General features: G+C 40.5%; 1 protein-coding gene across 1 annotated transcript in view; it reads right to left on the bottom strand.

Moving 5' to 3' along the window:
- Positions 1 to 21,210, bottom strand: part of LOC139222527 (pyruvate carboxylase, mitochondrial-like) — a 274,531-nt gene that overhangs the window by 136,707 nt on the left and 116,614 nt on the right. The window contains exon 12 of the mRNA XM_070854310.1: positions 7,756 to 7,938. Within this exon, the coding sequence (XP_070710411.1) occupies positions 7,756 to 7,938 (183 nt within the window). The remainder of the gene's footprint in view (positions 1 to 7,755; positions 7,939 to 21,210) is intronic.

A 21,210-nucleotide genomic window follows, 5' to 3' on the forward strand; every position in this document is an offset into this window, starting at 1 on the left:
TATGGGAAAACACACGTAACCAAGCCAGTGAACCATCAATGGGAGGGCTCAGGATGTGAAAGCAAGAGATACACATGAGAGAACCAGAAGACAACTTTGCTTATGAAGGCAGACAGAGGTCAAACTGGTGAAAAGGTGGAGAAGCATGACAGAAGACTAACAACAAAAAAAAGAGTAGGGGAGTTGTTTATTTGCCAGGTAGAGACAGAGAAAAAAGAGATGGAGTGTGATAACAGAGGTAGATATGACAGAACAGGCAGTGGGAGATGGAGTGCTTGATGCGTTCACAAGTCCACGCTGACACAGGTTAACAAATAGAGAGACACACTTGAGACCAGGCAAACAGAAAGGGTATGAAGCTACAAACACCCACAGCTGAGGATGGATTACTGCTGTCCTGATATCCCAATTTTAGCTGTCAATACTACATTATCTTAACTGCTACAATGCCATAATGAACGACCTAATCCACTAACAGTTTTTTTCAAATGCAGATTATTTGCAGAAAGCAGTGTGACAGTACATTAAGTCCACTTTCTAACATCCATGGTCCATTTTTTGGGGCAGGTCTAAATGATGGACCAAACGGCTTGTGACCCCTGAATAATCATGTATGACAGAACTGCTGAGGAAAAAAATATAGATTTTACTCCTTCATTGAATTTGAGGAGAAGCACCAAAAGATAAGTATGCCACGGTTTGAAGATGGGAACTAGCCTGTGATCTGGTAAGTTATTACGAAGCGAAACATTATAGATTCTTCAAAGAGCCTCTCTAGATGGAGATCATCACCAAGCCCCTCCCTTCTCTCTCTCTCTCTCTCTCTCTCTCTCTCTCTATCTCTATCTCTCTCTCTGCCTGAATGCAATAACCTTAGGTCACCTCAAACTGTCTCACTCTTGCAGATGAGCTGTGAAGACGAACAGCAATGAAACCACACTGCCTAAAGCAAAGCCCCCGGTGTCACAAAAATGACTTCTTAAGAAACAAACTGTGAGAGTCTCACTGACACACGCTCATAAACCTGCACTCTCACATCCAGAGGACTCAGTTTGTTCAAATCTTCCCCAAACTGAAGTTTGGTAGAGCCATGAGGAGAAAGGTCGAGGTATAACCTTCAGCCATTCCTCTATTTCTGAAGGTATTCCATGTTGTCTGTCTTTTGCCAGCTCTTTTTGTTGGGCAGCTTCCATTTGTCTTTTTTGTCTCTCTGACACACACACACACACACATATATACTGACAGTAGCAAGAATCCATTTGATGCAGCAAGGGAGTTTGTGTTTGTTCCTGAGCTCATTTGGTATTCAGTCATTAGTTGGTTTCACATGACAAACCATCAAACTGTGTGATGAGCAATTTGCACAGGACAGATGCTCCCGTACTTGCATTGACATGTTGCCCTTGTATAATTTAGTATGAGTATAATTTAGAGAGGAGACAGGGGTCCTGGTACTTTTCCCCATGGGGCAGCTGTACCATTTGAGACTGTAATTTTTCTTTAAAAAAGTTAAATATGTAAATCCAGCCAGACTACAGTTTAACACATTCAAAAAGTAGACTAATAATATTAACATGATATGAAAAAGTAACAGTACTGAAGTTATGTCAAAGATGTCTTTGTGTTGCAGAAATATCAACTGAAGTTAGCATGCTAACCAGCTAGCGCCGGCTTGTTCTGTCTTGTAATATGCTCAGGGGTGATAGTGAGTCACTGTAGCATCCAGTCTGTGCTCAGTATAACATGAGAGGAAAAAGAAGTAGCGTTGCTCCAGCTAACAGCCAACGTCGGATCTTTAGTGCAACATAGAGAAAGATAAATCATTAAAGTGAAAACAGTCCAGATGCAGCAGGTAAAGCTGAAGTTATTTTTTCGGTTTGGATTAAGAACAGGTCGTGCACTAACCCTGGCTCCTCCAGAATGCATGTCAAAGTATCCTTGTGCAAGATACTGAGCCCCAAACTGCTTCGACATGTTAATGTGTGTGAATGGTTAGTGTCTCCCTAATGAGCTGGCTGGCACCTTGCGTGATAGCCTCCATCACTCGTGTGTGAACGGTGTGAGAATGGGTGAACGTGTAGTGGTTGAAAAGCCCATTTACGTTGATGATGCTTGGTGCTCAGATGCAGTCAAAGTTGATGGGCGGTGTTTACCAGATATCAACCTTCTAATGTGAAGATGAAGACCAATTTATCACCATGTTGTTGTTGCTGCTGTTTACATTCCCCCGGATGCAAATTCAGAAAAAGTAATACAGATGTATTTCCTGTATACGTGAATACATACATATATATATATATAAATAACTGTATGTATTACTTTTAATTTATATTTGATCCTGTTTTATTCTGAATTTAATTATGGTAAATAGTTAATGGACTGTACTTGTATAGCGCAGCACTGTAACACTACATTCACATTCTGATGGTGGGCTACAGTATGTTGTATGTGTTATGAAGAATGAAGGGACTACAACTTTCATTTCGTTGAGCAACCTTGACTTGCTGTATATTTCTGAGGCCACTGCATGATTTATTGGGGGAGGACAAGGGTGGGAGGAGGAGGTGAAAAGCTGCCCCTTATTTATTTGGAGAAGGTGACCAAATTTTACAAACTGCACCTTTAAAGATGGGTCCTTGATTTCAAGGTAGACAAAAGCCTAAATTTAACCAGCCGTGTGTACTGCAGATACAACCACGACAGCCACAGGTGCAGTGGCCTCTGTGGGCCGTACCACCTTACTTGTCATTTTATGTTACGCTCTCTCCATCTTGATTGCCCTTTTGTCGTTTTCTCCCTGCTCCTCTATCCATCTATCTTTACCCCCTGCCTCATGTCCTGTCGTTTTACTGTCCATCACTCTCTCACTCTGCTGCTGAATGTGACATTTTACTGTTAAACACACATGGCTCATCCTTTGTTCAAACACACTCACAAATGTGCCAACATACACAAAAATTCTGTTAGCCACGCACATACATGCACACACGTGCAGCAAGAGATAAAAAAGAGCTTTCTGAAATGCCAAACATAATTCCACACAACAGAGGAGTACAGCATGTTGTCAAGTGCCAAGTCAAACTTTGGTTGGTGCATTCTGGTTTTCGCTTGAATCTAAAGGTTATACATGCTGATGAATTATTAGTACAGGAGCCATTAAAGTCAAAGAATGATCCAAAAAACACAGTGCATCTCAGATTTATTGAAGCCACGTTTTTTTCATTGAGTAAAAGAAAAGAAAAAAAAACCTTGGAGCTACGAGGATGTCAGCCTTCAGTACCATATCTCTGTGAGCAGAACAAAGCATTAATAGGCCTTGGATTTGTTGCCAATGCTCTGGCTTTACTGATGACATTCCAACACAGCAGTAACAACTCTCTCTCCAAGGCTCCTGCTTCAAACAAACAAAACAAACAAACGGGCAAATGCTCGATCTCAATTCTTCTTCTAGACAAAAAATGCATTGGTCACCTTTGCCACATGAGAACAGTCTTCCTGGTCCAGAAACATAAAATGCACTGAATCCTCAAGGCTCAATTCAGCCAACTATGTATGCCAATTTATACACCAGATATCAACTAAATTAAATGAATTAGCTTCTACGGTAGAAAATATAGTCTGAGAATTGAGGAATGAGTCACTGAATGGCGTCTGATGTTCGCTTCAACCTAACATCACATCTCAGATTATTAGGTTCAGCAAAACGTTTTGAGGAGCAGCAGAAAACCAAACATCTCTAGCAGTGGACACGCATATTCATTAGCTCTGATCTTTAGTACACTATAGTACTCAGGAACTAAAGCCCATCTGGCTTTCGCAAATCAGTGACAGGTTTAAACTCGTGATGCCTAGTGGGTGCATTTAACGAGCTGGTAAGAAAAACTTACTCTCAATGTGTGTTATTATACAATGTTTATATATCCAAGCTGGCAAGGGATAATTTCAAGCACTATTACAGAACAGTAAAGTACAAGCAAGGTGGATGGATAAAAGGTTTGTTTAGATGCATCTCAGATGGTAGTTTGGACATCAAGGAGCTAAAAGATTACAAGGACTCTACATCAGTACAATTCTGTTGCCTATAACTAAAGAGGAAATATGTCTTATTGATGATTAATTGATGCCACAAGCATCATTGTCTAAGCACAGAGCCTATGTCAGTGGCGGGGGAAAAAAAGTTGGTGCTTACTTTGATGAGAATGTCATTGTCGGCAAGAAAATGTGTTGGCAAGGACACGAGTGCTTGGATTTTTTAACTCTGGCACATTAAACCTATTCAGCTCACTCTAAGCAACTGGCAGACTTTGAATTCAGAAAACAGGCAGCTAGTTTTCCTCAGATTTCAAGTGTTTGGAAAGAGCTACCGTGGTTTCAGTGTGCCACCAGCAGTCTGAAGAGGAACATTTAATTCAAGACCTTGAATTACAGAGTTATCCTGTGTTCCTTGCATCTGTGTACTGTTCTCGGCTGGTGTCACTTCAAGTCTGATCAGCACATACGCACCAAGTCTGCTCACGGTAGCCTGTTTGCGTCACACACTGTTCTCATTGAAAATTATCTGGTTTTTATACTGAGAAACAGCTGTTGTTGTAGTACACAGTGATTTAGATTGCAGCAACTGTGAGAAAGGTACACCGGATTGACTTATCAGTGTGTGTTTACATAATGCACAGTGGTGAGGACAAAGGACAGCCTCCACAAGCCCATCAAGTCTTGACTCACATCAAACACTTTCTCACTCTATTAGAAGGGAAAATTAATCTATTAAATCTGTGCTGACAGTTTGTAAAGTGCACTCCAAGTTAAATGACAAATTAGAATTGCGAAGACCAATTTGACTTGCAATTCCACCTCATCATGATTAATTCAAAACATACTGATGAATTGCCATGAGTGAGCTGATAGAATTTCCAGTTCTACTGGCTCCCTTTATTCTCGTGGCCCTGATTTTCATCTCACTACAGGTGAGAGACCCTGTTTGAAATACAGCAAATGTTAAATTCCACCATCAGTTGATCTAAAAACCCCAAGCATCTTCAAATACTGTATTTAAACCTAAAGCACTACTACAAAAGTCAAACTGTTACTGATCTATGGATGTTAAGTCACTCCCCATGTGAATCCTTTATAGGCGCAATTAATAAAATAAAGGAAACATTCACCAAGACATTAAAAAACACATGCATTAAGAATAACCTACCTTAGTTTCATGAGCAACTGTGGGATTGTTCTTTGAAAACAGTACAGAAATCAAGTAATGATCATTCATAAACTAACAAAGACCAACTGCAGACAGAATCCGGAAAAGGACGTGAACTGAAAACACAATTGAACCAGTGACTCTAATGAAACTGTCTCCACATTTAACAAATACATTACTAATAACTACTTCACTGAATCAGAGCAGTCTGACACACACACACACTTTGGTGCAGGAATCTGACCTGACCAACTGATGTGTTGAACTACAGACCCATCAAAATCTTACTTACTCAACTGATTTTTTTTTAAACTCACGACAAGCCTCACTCCATCCCCTGCAATCAACTGAAATGGCTAATTGCTACTTCTTTGAAAAAAATCTAATCAAAACTAGACAGTGGGAGTGCTGTGCAGACTGTATTCTTGGACATGAGGAAAGCATTTGTTACAGTAAATTAAAATCACTAACATCAGTCTTAGTTGTTACCCTCCTGGCCCGTACTCTGAATTCTTAACCGAGTTCTCAGAGTTTCTATTAGTCCTTAGTGTAGACAAAGTAATTATAGTAGGTGACTTTAATATTCATGTGGACAATGATACTTTTGATTTCTTGTTACTGGACTATGTGCCATATGACAAAAATGTCCTCACTAGATGCTTATCTGATGGTGCTGCTGCCAAATTTATGGTAGTGATTCATTCAGTATTTCAGCCAGTGTGTCTCTGTGCTATGGAAGACTGCTTTGCTAATCTTAGCTGCTTCCAAACTGATAATCTGGTCTTCATGAATCACTGCTGCAGATTGTCAGCCACTCGTCATGTTTTTCAGTGCTACCATATTGCTAATTTATTAGTCACATTCCTATTGTCAGTGCTATAGTTGCTGTTAGTATATTGGTTGCTGTTTGGTGTTGCCACTCTCTCTCTCTCTCTCTCTCTCTCTCTCTCTCTCTCTCTCATTCTTATTTACTCGCAGCTGTTCTTTACGGATGTAAGTTTAGCTTGTAGCTAACTCTGTGCACCATTTCTGTCAAGTAACCAGTTAAATTAATTCATTTTAAAAGTGAATATACATTAAACATTCATTCTCAGTTAATTCACACTCACATGAAGTGCTTTTCTTTAATTGTGGTTTGTAAAACATAAGCATCAGTGCCCATTTTCTCACATTCTGCATACTGACTTACAAAGAAATGTGTTTAAAGAGTCATCCTTGACATTTCAGCTTTGAATTAGACTTCACTGAGACTTCATAACTGGAATGTGTGTTCTTGTAACTACCACAGAACTTTTATAGTTTTAAAAAAATAGTGAAATTACTGAATTATTAGCCTTTTTGCCTTACCAGTGTTTCTCCACAGAAAAAGGTATCAACTTTCAATTGCTTAGAGGACTTATTCACCTTGAAATTAAGGCAGAAATCAAAACGATAACTATAAGAGATCCACATACTGTAGATTCTGTGCTTCTTTCTTATCTAATTCAAAAATTAAATTGCTTGCTGAGTGGCAACCATTCCTACCATTCCTTTTGCAGAACATTGTACCATTCATCAGGCTGACAAAAAAGAAATCTATTTTTCCTCCACTTGTCCAGTCTGGCTGATTTAACACTATGTGCCACATCATTATCAAGGTGTTTTTAAACTAAAGGCACACAACACCAAAGAATCCAAGTCTGATCTTTGTTCAGTACTGACTGAGGGCAGCTTGGTCTGTTCGTGGGAACAAATATTATTAAATGTATAAAATAAGCCATTTTAGAACAAAACATTGAAATAATGCCCATTTAAAGAGGTAGAGGAGACGTGACGCTGTTATGACATCATTCACTTATATGACAGGTGCATTATCAACTCATGCAGCTCATTATTTTTCATCTACCCCCACACACCGGCTTTCACCATCACTGCTGCTGTCTGTCAACAACTGTTTGAACCTGAATGATGTTTCGAATAATCTCCCTAAAACTAAACTCGAATCTTCTATCTTTCTGTGGTGATATATCCTGCAGCTTCAGACAATGAGCATTTTCAGTCTGAAAACCAAGAAATAATGAGTGATACAGAGCGTGTGATCAGCCAGAGCAGTCACACAGATATGTAAGACGTGTCCGAGAATGTTGGAGCATCACTTCACAATAACTTGTTGTTCTCTGCAGCTGATTCAGTGCAGAGACACCTTCAAAAAGCTGTCCCTTTCTCACTCTCAGTTTTAACTGCATCACGCCATTAACCATGCTAGACTTGCTTCAATAGCTTGAGATGGGTTCTTACAAAGCCATTCACAGCAGACCAATACAGAGAACACCATCGCATTTACACCTCTGCTGAAAAGAAAGTATCTCTTTTCATGTCAAACATTCATGGTTTATAATAATTGCCTACTTTTCAGCTTTCCAACACTTTTATGCACTTTTCACAGTTTTCCATCAGCTCAACAAGTCATCATTTTCTCATCCCACAGGAAGTAATGAGAACACTGAGTGTAAATGAAAGCGTGAAAAATCTGCGCACAAAGCAGATTGACAAACAGTCAAGCGCACATGTCCTACCTTGACCCCTCGCACTCTGAACTCGGCCAGGGCTCGGCTCATCTTGGAAGCTGCTGTCTGCAGGTCCTTCCCACTGGCGATGACTTTTACCAGCAGGGAGTCGTAGTGGGGCGAAATGACAGCACCCTGGAAGGCCGAGGCGCTGTCTAGACGGATGCCCATGCCTTCACCACTTCGGAAAACCTGGCAGAAACAGAACAGAAGAGTGAAGGACTTCTGATAAAAAATGTCTTGACTGGGCTGTATTAACTTGATATACAAAAATAAAAATTATCCATGATCCATGAACAGAATTACAGATAGGACACGTTTTGTCTCATTTAATATTCTGAACAGAAAGGCTGGAAATTGCAATGAATTTGTTCATTAACACCAACAGAATATAATTTAGAGGCAGAGCAGTGTAAAATTCATCAAGAATGAAAACAGTATTCTTGTGGATTTTATTAAGGTGGATTCTGCTGCAGTTGGCAAAAAAATACACTTGCACAATTTGTCAATTTGAGATTTTGTGTTTTAATTAGGGCGATCTTTGTCTCTCTCCACATGGTCCAGTAATCTCAGTGGAGGTTTGCTTTATTTAGATACTTTTTGTAGGAAAAACTAATATTTGTATCAATTATGTGCACCTGTCTGTGCACCCTTCTGAGGCCATGGTTCTCTGCCAGAAAATTGTGGATTGCCCCCTCCAGGTTGGGATCGAATTGCTGCCCCAAGTGGGGGAGTTTAAGTATCTCAGGGTCTTGTTCACAAGTGACGGTAAAATGGAGCGCGAGATGGACACACGGATTGGTGCAGTGTCAGCAGTAATTCCGGTTCATTGTGGTGAGAGCTAAGCCAGAAGGCGAAGCTCTCGATTTACCAGTCGATCTACAATCCAACCCTCTCCTACAGTCATGAGCTCAGGGTGATTCCTGAGATCGCAGATGCAGGCTGTCAAAATGAGTTTCCTCCATAGGGAGTCTGGGCTCAGGTGAGGAGGTCAAACATCCGGGAGGGACTCGGACTAGAGCCACTGCTCTTTCACATCAAAAGGAGCCGGTTGAGGTGGTTCAGGCATCTGGTCAGGATGCCTCCTGGCCGCCTCACTTTGGAGGTTTACCGGGCACGTCCAACCTGGTCCTGGGGGCTCAGCGTTGCCATGTTTAAGGTGTTTTCCTGCTCCAAGGGTAGGGCAGTGGGGTCCCAGGACCAGGATTGGGAAACACAGGTTTAGATCATGGCAAAAATGTCACCTTCCCAAAAGTGCAAGTTGCAAAGTCAAACGGTTTTGTGAAATGGTGCAGGACTTTTCATTGCTCACTTGTTCTTTTCTCTCTCCATTCTTCACAGTGTTTGTTTATGGCTTGTTACAGGATTGCAATGTAAGGAGAAACGCAATACATCATATCTGTTATGTACATACAACGCAAGCGGAAATTAACCTGCACTTTGAACGTGACAGACGGACACAGGCGAGCAGCAAAACAAGGGGACGAGTAGAGAAAAACAAGCACGAGATGAGCTACAAACAAACTGGACTGTTCCAAACCACTTGGCGAGGGAGCAGAGAGGAGAGGAGATTTGAAGAGCAGAGTGAGGACTGTCCAACGCTACAACATATGGAGCCCCCCGAGGGCTGGAAGAGAAAGATGAGTAGGAATTATAATTATAACAATGTTGTGCCACACCGATGATATGCCGGTAATATCTTCAGACAATGTAGATGTGCAGAGCTGCCAACATTTATGACCAATAATATTTTTTCATTATCCTCCTGCTCTTTGCAACTCATCATTTTATCTAGAGTGATTTTGCCCTCATTCTTCAAAGCTATTTTGTTCATCTCTAATGGTTCAAAATGATCAAAATACTTAATATTTCCCTCCATAAAGCATGTTGGCAAAAATATGGTACTATATTACAGTACGATGACAAGTGGCTTACAGTATAAAAGTCAAAGTGAATGGACCATCCATTACAATGCTATACTCCAGTGCCACGGTACTGGTGCCATAGAAAAATGCTTTAGCATGAGGCAAAATGAACACACACTCACACACATACAACACTTAAGCTAAATGTAGGGCACAATCAGGAAAGTATCAGATGTAAAATTGGTGTTGCAATCAATGAGTATCAATATATCTTGAGATCAGGCTGAATGAGTGATCAAAAATATTTTATATTTTTCAATTTTGCATTTAACATTCAAAGAAAACTGCTAATTTAGAGAAACATCCTTCACAAAGGCGGAGTTATGATCTTTTTCAGCAAAAGAGGCCAAGTTAAATAAACTTCCTGCATAAAGCTGTTAGTGTATGAGATGCTGTTTGGTGTTTCAAGACTCCAATTTCCAGGTTCTGATTTTCTTTAAGTCCAGCACTCCCATCTGATTTCAAAGCCTAGAAGCCGGTCATCATCACCACTAAGTGCTACTGAAGTGGATCTCAAAGTTTCACACTCACACTTTCTGATGTGTGTGTGAACAGTTCTGTGCTTTACATTCAAAAAGTAGGCTTTATATTTGAAGGACACGATAACAACAGAACACCTTCCACTGCTATTTTGCCATTACAGTCTATTATTTAGTAAGCTTCAACAGCCCGTGCTTACACAACAGGTTTTCTAAGCACAGAATAATTTGAGTAAATATTGACCAAAACATTTCAGGTGGGGACAATAGTTCACAATGGACTAGTAGCATTCTTGAATGAAACCCTGATCTCTACAGAAAAGCATTTTCCACCACTTTCAATAATAAAATACAGTCTGCATGATTACAAAACAGTAAAATGGGCTATATATGTACAGGAGAAATAATGACTTCCCCAAACAGATTAACTGAAACTGACAAGCGAAGCATTGACAATGGCCAGAACAAAAGTTGAACTAAAAGAGTTCAAACCTCAACATTAAATCTATGCATTATGTAAATGGGGGTTCTACATAATTTTCATATGAGAAAACTCGTTAGTTACATCATAAAAACAGGAATGTTGAGAAAATAATAATTGTCAAGTTTCTCTTTTTGGGATTTTTCTTCCTTGCCCACAAAAGGAGTTTTGTAGACCTGAATTCATGAAAGAAACATCTGTGGTTTTGATGAGCCATATTTAGCCAACTCTGGGGCAATTTGTCTCCACAGTAGTCTTGAGGCAGTTGCCAACCTTCTGTGCAATGGCCCCTGGGAAAATCTACACTGTTTACTTTTCCTCTCTATTCATTAAATCTTTCCTTACTGTGAACAAGCCCTATTTTAAAATTGTTCACCGCTTAACACTGCAGGCCAAGCATAAACACAAGACCAATGCAGTTGAGCGTTGACTGCCCTGTTTAAGCGAGTGACGGGCCCTCCGACAGCTGCTCAGGGTTTCTTTGCACATTGTTGTTTAATATCAATCCGCTATGTCCCGGGGGCATACGGTATACAAGACGAAGCACTGCTCACACCGAAACTGATGCTGCTCTTAGCTTTGACTTATTCAGTCAATACAACCACACAAGTTGACCGGGCATCAAGGCTATTTTGAGCAACATCCCACTGAATAATCACACAGGCATTTGGTTAACACAGAACTTGAAGTGATAAAAGGGGAAGGCAAAGGCTCAGTGACTAGCTCAAAGGCACTTCTGTTCCCTGACATCTTGGCCTTTGCTGTTGTCTTTCTGTTGCAGTAAAGTTTTTGAAACCACCAGGGCCACCCAACAGCATCTTATATAGTAACACATCTGGGAGCTGTCCATGCCAGCTAGGGATGTGTCGAGTCATTGGACGCCAATCTGTATTGGCCATTAAAAACAGATTTTGTTGTTGGTCTTGAGACTGTTTCTGCAAGGGCCAATGATGATGATTGTCCCAGACATGATGCTTTGTGATTACTTGCTACAAACTAAAACAGGCCATTGGAGGATTATTTTATGGATGTAGCAGCATGTCTACTCATCCACCTTTGTGAACGGCTTATAAAAGATGCCATATTATGCAAAATGCACAACATAAATTTGTGTCCCTGGAGTGCCTACAGAGTGCCAAACTATCAGAATAGGCCGTCCTCTTTCTCTGTCTCCTGCTCCATCCACAAAAAATGTGTGTGAAAACACACAGTGCAGATTTGGTTCCCTTTATAATGTCACAAAGGGACCTGCTGATCATGGGACCTCCTCCAGCTCTTCAGCAGGCTGATTGCTCCCGCCCACTGAGAGAACCCTGAATCCTCCTCGCTGTTCACAAATCTTTTTCCTCACCAACGTCAGGTCCCTGTGACATGAAGATGACGAAGACGAGAACAAAGCACGTAGATTGTTCTGCTCTTCTAAAATGAAGCATTTAGAAAGAGGCTGAAAAGAGCTGCAGCAACCGTGTCTGTTATGAGAAAAATAATGTGTTTTTTGAACATCAAACCATGTCAATCTGTTCTAATAGCACCTCCAAATACAAATATGAACTTGAAAATAAGCAGAATATGTGACCTTTTTGTGGTGCTATTGCTGTGGTGGTTAATGACAACGGCAATTGCTCTGTTGTTTACTTTTTGGCATTTTATTTTGGTTTTCTAATCTGATAGTTCAAGCTGTAGGATCATTCCAAAAAACATAAACAAGAGGAACTTAAGATGTATCAATCTAAGGCCTGATAGGAACATCTCCTAATACACTGACAGACTGCAGGAAGATTGTAGAGTCTCGGTGAACTGCATCCAGACAAAGAAACAATATAGTGAATGCATTTGCATGAATATACATGCTTTAAAATGCATTGGGCAGCGATGGCAAACATGAATACACATGCACACACAAACAGCTACACAGGAAACATTTTGAGGCCTTAAATATGAGCCAATATTATTCTAAATCGAATTCCTAACTGGGAACAATCTTGTCCTGCTTGTGTCAGGAGACTAATCAAACATAGCAAGACAGATGTTTGCCGTTACACTTTACTGCACAGACATATACAGTATATGGGATATGTAGTCGGACTGGAACACACAAAACTAGCACAGTGGAGCCTCAGTTATTGGAGCCACTCAGATGGAGGTTGTTTTGCAGGGAAAAACAAATCAAAAATGATACTGAAAATTTAACTCCAGAGGGCTTTCAGTGTGTCCTGCTTGGTCTTAAGGTTTTCAGTTAAACTGAGTCTCACTTGATGCACTTTATGAGATTTCCAACAATTAATCCCAATAAGCAAAGTATTTTCGCTCATTAAGCACGCGTGAAAGCATTTGCATGTTTACTTCTGTCTACTATCCGCTAATGAGAGATAATGCACTTTTATGCCACGCTTTTGTGTATGTGCCTTTGTGAATATTAAGTATATTAATTCTGGTTTCGGGGCATATAGATATGAGGCAAACGGTGCCAAAGCAACACCCCATGGAGAGGAGGAAAGTGCCTTTATCTCTCACACAGTCGACAAGGACGCAAACCCATGCAGTGCCACTAAAGATGTTGTAGCCAGATAGAGAGAAGAGAGCAAGATATACTGTACAGGCAGAACTGAATGAAAAGCCAAGTTCCATGTTAATAATTGAAGTCAAGGTGTTAGCTTCTTTCAGCCCAGGGCACTGTCTAACAAGAAAACCCCACTTTCTCCTCTCACATTCTCCATGTCATCGCCTCTCTCTGTCTTACTTCCCTTCCTCTCACACTCTCTGGACAGTCATAGACACTAATAATTTAAGTAAAGAGGCAAATGGACTCACTGACACATACATTCACTGCTTTGGACCCTTATTGTCCTGCACACTCACTCACACGTCGCTGCTGTTTTGCCCCTTGTCTATAATATCCCAGCATCATCCCCCTGGTTTTCCTGTGGATTCCTGATCCAGTAAATACATACATGTACACAAGCTCATGTCAGGACTTCATTATTGGCTGACATTTGACTATAATTTCCATAATGCAATCCTGTACCAATTGTCATTGAATTCTCACTGTGGTTCATTTTATTCATTTCTTGCAGCATATTACAAGTGTACTGTACATCAGTCCTTCTCCTGTGCCCCTGCTTCTTATTTTTCTGTCACCATCTTGCTGTCTGCAACCGCCTTCCATTTCTCTGTGCTTTAGGTACAGAGCATCACCCAGAAACTCTCCTCTGCTCCCTCTACAGCACAGATCAGTGGTAGATTTCTCCAACATCGTATGAGAGAGAGTTAGTCTGCCATGGGCACATTACAAATCCTCCCCGCTCAGCCTGCTTTTAAAAAAATGAAAAAACAATATCTTCAATCTCTAAAAACACACTTTTCTTTTCAGGAATTCAGATAAATAAGCCAATTTCCCCACTGATTCCAAGGCATTTTCAACAATGTCAAAATAGCTTCTGGATGGGTTTCAGAGGCCCAAGTCATAAAACTTACTGAGCGTGTGGTGGAAAGAAAATCGAAACTAAAGCAACAAAGCCAACTGCATGAAAAAGTGGAGTTACACTGTTTCACTTGACCTCGCTGATATGTTGCCATACAAGTGTAATAAGGCATGCCAACATTTGTAAAAACAAATGATAGTGCCTCAGAAGTGTATGTGAATGTTTATTCTACTAAAAGGGAGACGGTGTTAATCTGATGTCCACACGTTTTGAACACTTTGCTATCAGTGGCTTGACTAATTATGGCTTTTTTTCTCGGCCTGTGAAAAAAATTAGTGTGCATTTGTCGACAGTGGATTCATCACAGTGCCTTACGATTCATCATCGAGATAAACATCACATTCACCATCGTGAAATATGTGACCAACAGAAATGGCTCGCTTTAGTAAAAAGAAGAATTTCATTTCACGGCATTAATCCAAAGGGCTCAGCTCCTGAAACTGCTTCTGTATCTTTCATTATTTAACTGAATTTCCACGTACTGTGATATGGGTTCACAGGTCAGAAGAACCACTTCCATATCACAATTCAAGGTTGAAAAAATTTAATTAATCAATTAGTTTTTCTGGCAACCTGACCAACAAGAGTCAACAATTGACTCCGCTTTTAGCTCAGTTTTTGGTCTCCTCTAACTCTAGCTCGCTTAGCAGCTCTTAAGCTGCTTAAAGCTCCACTATGTTTGCCAACCAGTTGCTTCATTTGTGCTGGCCATATAACCCAAACATCAAGCTGAATGGGCTAAATCACTGTAGCTCACAAGCCAGAGTCGGGCAGTAACTCTCTCTGGGTTCAACACTACAAGCAACCCCCTTCTCCTTACACATTACTCATTTGATCTGTTGTTACAGCAGAAATATTGATAAGGACAGACTTAAGCTGACTGAATCATTTTGTTGTTCGAAGGCATTGACTGAAAAATAGATCTTGGGCTCAGTTACACATTCTGATTATGACTTATTTGTTTAATTATTTTTTTCATTTGCTTGGCTGGTGGGCGACTACCTCCTTTGTTGACCTTCATTCATTTGTTCATTCGAGACTCTTAAGCCAAAAGGTCTCCACGTTCGTATTACAAATCACATTAGATTCTGTGGATAAGATACAGTACTCGGCCTAATTTATTGTTCGTCTCACAGAGCCAGAAAACAACTCTCTGGCTCAGTTTTGCTGCAAGATATAAGTGGAAAGGTCCGATTGAAAATCGATTCAGCCTGGTCAGATCTGTACTCGACCAATCAGCCAAGGTTTAGATGACAAATGATCCGCTGCCTCAAAAAAATCAACAGTTTGTTGAGGGTATAAAATGTGTTTTTAAATCAGGACATTACTGCTTGCTTATTTATTAAAATGTAGCTTTGAGAAATGGAGATGTAAAATAAGTTGATTATGGGTGGTTTCCACTAATGACTGAACAAGGTCTTTGTTACTTTCTAAACCCATTTAGGAGCTGTAACATGTAATGGCCCAAATCCTTAGGCTCCTTAAATGGACCCAAGACCAGATTTCACAGTTAGCTTGCTTTGGTAATAAGTCTGGAGACTCTCCAAGACACTCTTCGAGCCATTAACCATCAAGTTAATTTCTCTTATCCAAATCACTCCGTATCCCCACCTCAGACTCCTCCACCAAACCTCATTTATCTCCCCCTTTCCTTCACTAACCTTTCACCCTCTCATGACTCTCAGTCCTGCTCCTATCTAGTTTAATTTTCCCTCCTCGATGTCAGATTTCGTTCATGTTGTTTATGTGTGGAGCTGAAAGAGACGGCGCACATCCACTTGAAGCTAATGTACGGAGAGGAAACAGCCAGACAACATGCACTGCCTGTGTGAAGCACAAAGACAGAAAGTGACAGGAATATCTGAGCTCCAACCGATAGCACACCAATTAGAGAGGGAGAGAAGCAGACAGAGAGGCAGAGGCACAGAGAGGTAAAGAGAGTAATAAAGGGAAAGAGACAGAATAACGCACAGAGATGAGGAGAGAAGAGAATATAAGTGCCATGTTAATGTTTGAAGTCGGGCTGTTTGGATGAATCAAGGCAGGGAGAGCGGTTGTAGGTGAGAGGAGAGGTGAGGGAAGAAAAGCGAGACAGGGAGGACAGAAGTGAAGAATAAAGTTTGTTTGCTGGTAATTGTTTTCGACAAGCAAAACCTAAGGCTTCAGAATTGCTCCATCATGAAAACTTTATGCTGTTGTGCTTTTATGCAATTCCTTTTCATTCACCGGGGCTAAGTATATTACCAGATATAATCTGGATGAGGCAACAATTCACATTTCACCCACACAGCCCATAAGAACATTATTAGTTTTCAGTTTTCTTCCTAGGAAAGTTTTAGGGGTCGGCAAAACGAACCAAACTAGGAGGAACTCAAGGACAAAAAGATATAAAATCCCACTTGTAATAACACTTTCAATCATTTGACACAGAAGCTGCTGCTAACTTCACAACTTGGTGACTAGTTTCAGTGACTCAGTGTCTCAGAAGCCTTTTCCTACTTTTTCCTTCCATGGCTAAATGCGTAAGTGGGTTGACTCCCTAGGAATTTGGTGACAGTTTGTGGGCAGATCTGGCCATCTCCTGACTTTAATTACTTATGTCCTTCAAAACTGGGTGTCTTGCCGTCTCAGGTGACTTGGATGCATGTTTGTATCATGTAACAGCAACGTGCCAAGTTAAAATCTGGTCTGGGTAACCTCCTGAGCCAGTATGTTCACCACAACTTTAATTAGGACATTGATCCTCTATTTAATTTTAGCTGAAGTGAAGATACTGGATTTTTTAAATTGCAACTTATTGTCTGGCAAAATTAAGTCTTACAGTTTCCAGTGGAGGCAACTAAAGGAAATTTCTTAGTCTAAGGAGAACAAGAGGAAATGTTTGCATGCAGTACATGGCGCCAGTCATGGAAATGACTAATGGGCTGATGTCTTAGAAGAACACCGTCTCTCACCTCTGCTTTTTACACTCACACTTTTACTCACAGCATGCACATACACAAAACTCATGCTTTGAAAAACATTGAAATATTAACTCAATTTTTTTGAATGTATGTGAAAAGAAAATCTTGACGCTTGTCTTAAATAATGGAACACATTTGAGCAAAACTGAATGTGGAATGTGTTCACTGTACAACACTACTGCAGAGGGAAAACCTATGGAAATGCATAGGGAAGGCAGCACACAAACATTACATGACTATTACACAGCGAGTTTGCTTCTGTGGGATATTGTAGTTTCAAATTACACACAAAGAACTTGAATGAACTCATTTTGCATCCTCTATTCTACTCCACTCCAAATCCTCTATTGGGATCGCACATGTTCCTGAGGCAACCTACACACACAAGCGTACGGGAGAGTCCTCTTACCTCCAAAAAGTCGTCTATAGGCTGCTGGACTGTCAGTCACTGGCTATGTCACTCTATGCACAATTTGCAATTGTATACATATTTATCTTCATTTTTTTTTTTTTTTTTTTTTAAGTTGTATACCATTTCATATTATCCATAGTACTGTTTTTACTTCATCACCTTACATTTGCACTGCCTCCATCATACAGACAGCAATCTGTAGTAGTTGTGGAGGACTACTAATTCACTGCTGGATTTTTATTCTTGTGTGCATTTGTGATTTTGTTGTTTGTATCATTTAAGTTACTCAATACCCACATTTCCCTCTGGATAGAGAGAGCACATTTTCGAATGCACGAATGAATGTAAACATCTATGCATGTTATTGATACATCCATGAGTGAATCCTGTTGATCATCTGTACCTTCCTACTAGAATATTCAAGACACCCAACAGTCACCCAAGTGATGCTATTGGCTATTAGCAGGGGGAGGCTTACGTTAATCTGCTTTGATATCGAACACCAATAACATTGACTAGAAAACCAATGCCTGTGGTGGATCATTACAGAGATGTATTGATACCCAAGCAGTCCCCTTTTATTTTAAATCATTACTGAGACCTCCCTGTGAATCATTGGCTGCTCTAGCCTGGTGACAAATACAGCCACAGTGAGGACTATTGGCCACGCATTAATTAAAAATCATTCCCTGTCTCCTCCAAGCCCTCCCTAAGTTGTTCCCAAAGCTAGAACCTGGAGAGCCATGATCAATCCAACTTCATTACCAGAGGGTTACTGGGAGATTCTTTGCCTGTGTGATGTATGAAAGGACACCACTGTGCATTTGGTGCCATGTTTTATCCATTTTAGCTTTTAGTTAACAAATGAGCAATTTGTCTCTTTCCTAGCTTTAATTAGAAAAAAAAAAAAATCAGTCTGAACCAACCATGACATCTATATATGCTGCACTCTATGTCGAGAAAATGTGGACATAGATAGATGACCGAACATCCAGGCTGCAGTACTTCAGCAATGACACCACTGCTTTCACCACCTTTCAGGTTTTGCTGACTTCTTATTATCTGTGGCTGTACTTGACATGTGCTTGTCCAAAGCTTGCCTGGCAGCCCACAGCCATCGCTAGAGTACCTGAATCCAAAATACAACCACTCCATACCTCTCCTTCTATTTCAATTTTCCTCCTATCCTTTCAATTTCACCTTCATTTCCTGTCTCTATACAGCCTCTATTTTTTTTTTTCATCTCACAAAACCATTATCTACCTCGCTCTCCCTCTTCCTCCCGCTCTGTGTCTGTGTCTCTAGGGCATCCCTGGCTTTATTTATCCTTTCATTCTTACTTCATTTGAACTCTTTCCTTCCTTCCTTCTTTGCTCTACGTTCCAGTGTTTATTTTTTCTTCTGTCCTCCATATCCCTTTAATCATCATCTTTTTTTGGCACCTCAGAGCAACAGCAGTGCAGCTGCAGGCCAAGGCTCAAAATATGCTCACATGTGTGTATCCTTCATAAGAAAACCATATTTATGACCAAGTACTACATACTTTGACCATAAAGAGACAATACACACATGTGCGCGTACACACACAAACACTGTGCAGCACACACACACACACACACACACACACACACACACAAGCCCTCCTTTCAGTCCCTCATTGCCTTTCATCAAAAGGCTCCTTTTTTGATACCTGACTAAATTGGCTTCTCCTTTTAATCCTCTCAGTGTGTGTGTAAGTGTGTGTGCGCTCTAGACGGGGGTATAATGACCCTAATGAGCAATAGAGGATCTCTGTTGCTCTCCGGTTTTCCTCTTTTTCATTTTCTCCCTTTTTCTCGCTCTCTGAATTTTCTATCAATTATCGCCCATTCTGCCTTGCCTACACTCCTCCTCAGAATACTCTCTAATTTTGCTCTCGCTTCGTATTCTCCTCGTCTCTCCACTCTTTTACACTCCTTCCCTTGGTCTCCTTTCATTTCCCCCTCCACTCCTGTCTTTTTCTCACGTTTCCTCTGCATTCCTCCCCTCTCATCACCTAGCTCTTCACCTCTCATCTCCTTCACTTGAATCTTTTTTTCGTTCTCAAATCTCTTCCCTTTCCCCATTTTCTGCCCTCCTCCCATCACATATTCACTCATTACAGATGCCCTTCCAATTCCCTTACATATATACTCCCTCTTGTCCCCTCTCTCCTCTTCATTATTAAAAAAAAGAAGAAAAAAAACACAGCTCTAAGTGCCCAGCTGCTAAAAAAGGTTAGCCTAAAATGCTCATGTTTTGTCTAACACACTAAGCAGTAACACACACACATACACAGAATAACACCACACACTTGGGAACAAATACATTGGCACAGATGCCTGCTGCCCGCCCACACACACACACACAGAGTCACTCTTATCTCTCATGCAGTATTAAACATCAGCACAACCATTAGAGTCAGTGGCAACCAGATGTCTGTGACGGCACTACAAGCTGTTTGGGGGTTTGGAGGTGGAATGGGTGGACACACACACACACACACACACGTAATATACAAGCTGTCCAGATTTGGATGGACCTCCAGCTGTGTCACATACAGGTTGATCCAAGATGAGAAACATGCTTGTGCTATGAATGTACAAGATGTCCAGATATGGATGGGTGGATATAAACAAATCCCACTCACAGCTATCCCGACAATACGAACATGGAATATAATACTGTTCCAGATGTCTGAGCCAACATGGTCCAGAAGACAACTAGTGATGTCTCAACAGTCTAAATACAGCCTCAGTAGAGTCACGAGAGAATGATCTTGAACATGACAACACCCCAACCAGGAAAAGTCTCAATCAAACTTTCATCACCTTGGGGAAACTGCTGAATTTTAGTTCTTAATGTTCAAATATAGAAAGCTTGTTGAGTGTCCTCATACGGCATGAAATGCTTTGGAAGTTCAGTGGTGTCTGCATACAACCTTCATAACTTCTGCATTCTGTTTTTATCACGTACACGCTCTGCTTTTTAAAATCACACATTTACAAATCCACAGCTCATTTTACAACCTGCAATCTGTGAACCAGAAAATGTGCTGGAAAATTCAAACACAAATCCATTACAGTATTTGCTTACAGCTGTTACATATGAAATTTTCGTGTTAAAGTAGCCAAACAGTGCTGCTTCCATCAACTTTCATCTGGTGATTTGCAATCTAATTTTCTTTAGCTTTATGGATGGCAATGCCCGCCACTTTTGACCCAGCTGAAATACATGAACAACTACTGGTTGGATTTCTATTAGAGGTGTAGGTGTATTCATACCGAACCACTCAGTAGAGGATATTAAGATTGGTACAAGACTTTCCTTCGGTATGCTACATGAGCCAAACAATTATTGTGAGAATACTTTAATTATCCAATTACCAAGTGACTTGCAGAACAATAATTCTAAGACGGCACGTTTTCAGAACCAGCTCCGACATAGAAAAATGTAGTTAAACGGTATGAAAGTAAAAAAAGATAAAAAATGGTTTGGTCCCTCTGACCGATACATTATTATACATTACATTATTAGATTATTAATATTGAAGCATCAGTGTTAGAGCAGCATGTTACTGTTGTAGCTGCTGGAAGTGGAGAGAGTTTTAACTACTTTATATACAGTTAGAACATAAATCAGCATAACACAGCTGTCAGTAGGTGTGCTGACTCCTTGCAAGAAACAGAAAGGTAGTTTTCCTT

The sequence above is a fragment of the Pempheris klunzingeri genome, chromosome 23 (assembly GCF_042242105.1).
Source record: "Pempheris klunzingeri isolate RE-2024b chromosome 23, fPemKlu1.hap1, whole genome shotgun sequence".
NCBI lineage: Eukaryota > Metazoa > Chordata > Actinopteri > Acropomatiformes > Pempheridae > Pempheris > Pempheris klunzingeri.